This window comes from Malaya genurostris, chromosome 1 (genome assembly GCF_030247185.1).
Source record: "Malaya genurostris strain Urasoe2022 chromosome 1, Malgen_1.1, whole genome shotgun sequence".
In the NCBI taxonomy this organism is placed as follows: Eukaryota; Metazoa; Arthropoda; class Insecta; order Diptera; family Culicidae; genus Malaya; species Malaya genurostris.
In genome coordinates, this window is record NC_080570.1 from 60,956,169 (window position 1) to 60,961,175 (window position 5,007).

Consider the following 5,007-nt stretch of genomic DNA (forward strand, 5'->3'; position numbering starts at 1 on the left):
CTTGAGATGAATTGTTCTCCGAAGTTTTCCCTCAAAATGGCCATAGAATCGCGAGCTGTGTGGCATGTAGCGCCATCTTGTTGAAACCACATGTCAACCAAGTTCAGTTCTTCCATTTTTGGCAACAAAAAGTTTGTTAGCATCGAACGATAGCGATCGCAATTCACTGTAACGTTGCGTCCAACAGCATCTTTGAAAAAATACGGTCCAATGATTCCACCAGCGTACAAACCACACCAAACATTGCATTTTTCGGGATGCATGGGCAGTTCTTGAACGGCTTCTGGTTGCTCTTCACTCCAAATGCGGCAATTTTGCTTATTTACGTAGCCATTCAACCAGAAATGAGCCTCATCGCTGAACAAAATTTGTCGATAAAAAAGCGGATTTTCCGAATGGACCACCTAAGACGCAGCCGCGGTCAACATTTAAATGAAATTATCTTCAAAAAGTAAATGTCATGTACCAATCTAACGTTTAAAATAAAGAAACGATGAGATTTTGCAAATTTTATGCGTTTTATTGTTTAAAAAAGTTCTCAAGCTCTTAAAAAATCACCCTGTATTAACAAATTTTTGGTTACCAACGCAAGCAAGCCATGTGGTCTGCCCGACCTGTTTATATAACATTGGTCCATATGAGGATAAAAAAAAATTGGAGTGTATTAGTAACCTTTTCTGATATATAAAGCGGACTTTACACAATCCTTAAAAGTATCATTACTAAAAAATATCATTTTAATGAACGTGTAAGGTGCAGTAATGACGAGTTCTCCATGCAAACATAATAATTCTCGTGTAAGGGCCGCTTATTATATTTGATAGAGCCCACACTTCAAATCATTGCACTTAACCCAATGAAACCATTCTCGTTTAAGACACGTTTCAGCCCTCAAGAATTAATTCGTGAAACGTATAACCTGAGTTAGTGAATTTGTAACATTTTCTAGTACATTTCTTCCATGAGATGAGTAAGATTTTCTGTTTATTAACTGCTTTAATGAGTAGCAGAGTGAAGCGGAAAGATTATCCAGAACAGTCCGACTGTTTGCTGCTATAGGAAGAATGGATAATTATTTGAGTTCGGAACACTTTTTTAATATGACGTTTCTTTCATTCAACAAACGTTGTATGATTTTCATACGATTTTATTTTTACTATCACACGTTTGATACTTATGTTTGAACTCACTTTTCTTACAATAAAATGTATTTTTGCGCTGCTATCTTACTTAGTAAATAAATAAAAAAAAATCACAACTATAAAACAGGAAGGACTAAAATTGGATACTTCACTTCTTCGTTTTAAATGCAAGTACAGGATTTTATTAATTAATTCTCTCATTATGGGTTTTCTTTATATATTACCGTGAGTGTTCTTTGAATAATAAATGTTTCATCCAATTACAAAATATAAGAAATAAGAGAAAAAATACAGTGTACATTTCGCAAGATAACGTAGAAGCTACGTATCACAGATTGATACATTATTTTCCAGTTCCACAATCCCCCTATTAATATTGTTTCAAGCTTGCCATCAATCATTGCTTTGTTCCCAGCTAGCGGTTTAAGCTCCTATGAAACTTCTCTATGCGAATCGCCAACTACCGGCTCTTAGGAAACATTCTATAGGTAAACAAAACGGACATGTCCTATTTGACACTTTCAAATCAGTAGAGTAACAGCATTTTTAAGTTTTAGTTCGTTTTATGCACTTTTTTTTTCATTTTTTATGCTCTGCTAACTGTAAGGATACTAGGTTACAATATTAGTTGCAACTGCAATAACAATTTGAACCTGTCTGAGCGCTACTGTATCCGGCAAATGATATTTATCTATTTATTACTGAACTAAGGAACTATGTTTTGCACTAATTCATTACAGTATCTCGTTTCTATTACAATTGCCGCCAAACTGATTCCGTAATATTATGTCTTCAATCAAGTTCCATAAACAAAACAGTAGGTCAATTTTTGATGAAATCGCAGTTAGTAAGTAGCTTTGACAAAGAACTATACATTCAAAGATATGTGTCTGAACCTACCCCATAGAGCACTAGATCTTCAACAGTTGTTTCTGAATAAAAGTGTTGGTTGCTTAAATTTTCTCAAACACAAAAAATTTAGCTAGAACTTTAATAAACAAATAAACCCTTTATCACTGACCAACACATATTGCAAACAGAAGAAATTGTGTCCATCAGTGTCAGCATGTATGTTATATGCGAAAAATTAATTTTGCTCACTATTCTTAGTGTTTTTAGTTTTCAAAAATAGCAGTGCCAAGTATTTTTATTTGAAAAAATTGAATTCGTTGTATAATATTCTGATTGAAAAATAATCAAACTTTACAAGTTACCAAAAAACAACTATCACAAATTTAATTGCCTATTCTGGACTTTTTTTATCGTTTTAGTCACAATCAACTTCTAAAATAAGAATTTGGTTGTATATCGTTTGCTTGTTTTTTTTTGTGATCACTTAATCTCGAGTCATCAGCAGAGCGAACTCAAAAAGCTTAATAATTGTTGTAAGCATACGCCATCCAATATAATGTTCAATTTTCCCTTAATGCATGTACATACTTTCGTGCGATCTTTCGTAATCCGTTCAGTGTTCCGTTAATCGTAAATCCTCGCAACAATACTCAACGTTACTTTTCACAGAAAAGTAAGTGCAATGTAACAATGGTGTGCTTGCTCCTGTTTCCTTTTTTTTTTGTACGCAACTTGAGTATTCTTTACGTTTGGCCTACCTCGAGTATGTGTGTCTGTTGGAGTGAGATCCTAGTTGCCGCCTAAGTAAAAGTTGGTGGAACTTTTAATGGCACAAATTCTACTGCCAGGGGATTCAACGTAGACATTTCAACATCGACCTTTCGTTCTTTATTAACTTGTAGCGAAGACAGCGCGCTGCACAAACTGTTCGAACTAGCAAAAACATAACGTTGAAATTAAGGCATACAATATTTCTCAAATGGTTTACCTTTCCGGTACTTTTGTGGAATCATTCTGAAGCTGATTAATTTCCTCGTCCTCGTTCTCTTGCGCCTCAAGCTCATCACGAAGCATTGCTTCGATGCACTGTTCCATCAGAGCTTCCTCCTCCAATCGTTGCATCTCTTGTTTATCGAACTCTTCCTCATTCTCCATCCACATGTATTCGGAAAAATCCTCATCGTAGTTCGGTCCACCTACTGAGCTATCCTCGTCCGGAGGCGTAATGTAGCCCTCTGGGTCCGAATCGTAGTTGTCGCTGTAGTTGCCGTTTGTTGAATAGCCATTGTTTGAGCTGCCGCCACCAATATTAATATCTGGCATCTTCATTTTCATGCTCTAGGAAAAAAAAAACAACTTGATTCATCTATTGACATTTTACTTAATGTGACACACTGTTGAGTATGCAAAAACTATTCCGAACAGATACCAGCGTCAAGCATTCATGAATATTTTCAACTGAAGGACCCGACGATCGCATCACTCATTACATTTTACTCACATTCATTCACACGCACGTAATAAATTGTATTCGTGTGTGTCCTGAACTTGAAAAGCAAATGGATGAAAATCCAACATTTAATCTAGCTTCCGCATCTACATTTATCGAAACCCTATCAGAACACTATTCACAGTTCACGTTTACGTGAAACAGACTACAATAAAGGTAGCATTTGTAAGTATTCAAACAAAAAAATATTCTTGCAATGATTTACGTTGAATCACAAGCCACCATTACGCATTCACAACGCACTGCAGAAAAACTGCGAGACTAATCCAAATTAACTCGGTTTATAGCCTACCTGATTCCGATGATGCACAATTTTCTATTGCTATAAACGCCAAATTTAATAAAAGTACCGAAAATTCAGAACACTGTTCAATTTGGAATCGATATAAAAGTATTGCTTTTTCTTACAAAAAACAAACTTCTGCCTGCTTCGTTTTTTCACTTTTTCACCTTTACTGCTGTCAAACAGGGTTGCCAGCGCGAAATTCCATACGAATTCACACAGTTGTTGAAAAGTGTTCGCACAAGATTTAATTCTGTGACGTCCCGCATAAACGAATTCCTAACCGGGGAACAACTTGACACATTAGCTAAGTTTCGCGTGACCTCTTTGAAATTAGAGATGTCGCAACTGAAACTGTTGTTTAATTATAGAATGGAACATGTCCATTGAACACACGACTTTGTATCGCTATGAAAAATCATGCATTCGTTTCGTGTTTCGTGGAACCGTTAATGATCGCAACAACTGAGAAGGCTATATTAATAGCAAATACAAATAATAATACCCCTAAGTCCCATACAAACGAACCGCCAATGTTTGGTTCACAGCCTGAACAAGTAAGCCTAGCAAATTACTCCCTTTCATTGCGGTAGTTTAAAAATGTGGAAGGAGATCGTTTCTGGCAACGCTTTATGCTAGTTGCTACGGTGCAAACCAAACTTGTTTGTTTATGTTTATCGTTGCTGTATTAAACTGCAACAATCAGTCTAAATATCACCGGCACTAGCACAAAAGATGAAAAATGAACACAAACACCCACAAATCTACAAATATCAATACAGCTAGTAGTATATTCAAATACAAATAATGACTCACAGCCTTATACCATGTTCAAATTAGCGCTTATATCACTTGATATACCGAGATGATATGCATATCACGTGGAAGTGTTCACATATGATCGAAATGATATCGTTTGACAATCAAGTTGTCATAATAAATGTTCCCATTAGGAGTAAGATCAATAATATCTTGCCTTTAATTGTCTCCGAACGTCAGTATTCGTTGAAAAATTCGAAATTGTAATGGCTGTTTATTGTCACTCTCAAAGTGACGTTCATAAATGAATGCGTTCAATGCCATTATCTGTGTTGCTAGTTGCGATTTTTGACAACTCGACATGATATCGTACATGATATCCTGGATATCATGCCAAAATGGTGATACGCGTTGACATCAAATTGTATGGGATATCAAGTGATATCGCATATGATATCATC

At 35.8% G+C, this 5,007-nt stretch overlaps 1 protein-coding gene across 1 annotated transcript; it reads right to left on the reverse strand.

Annotated features, from left to right (window-relative positions):
• Positions 1 to 1,126: 1,126 nt before the first annotated feature.
• On the reverse strand, positions 1,127 to 3,960 carry LOC131440214 (polyadenylate-binding protein-interacting protein 2). The gene is made up of 3 exons (XM_058611295.1): positions 3,797 to 3,960; positions 2,983 to 3,332; positions 1,127 to 2,927 (listed from the first exon to the last, which is right to left on the reverse strand). Exons 2-3 carry the CDS (start codon positions 3,327 to 3,329, stop codon positions 2,795 to 2,797), a joined length of 480 nt encoding a protein of 159 aa, XP_058467278.1. The 5' UTR covers positions 3,330 to 3,332; positions 3,797 to 3,960; the 3' UTR covers positions 1,127 to 2,794.
• Between the last annotated feature and the right edge of the window lie 1,047 nt (positions 3,961 to 5,007).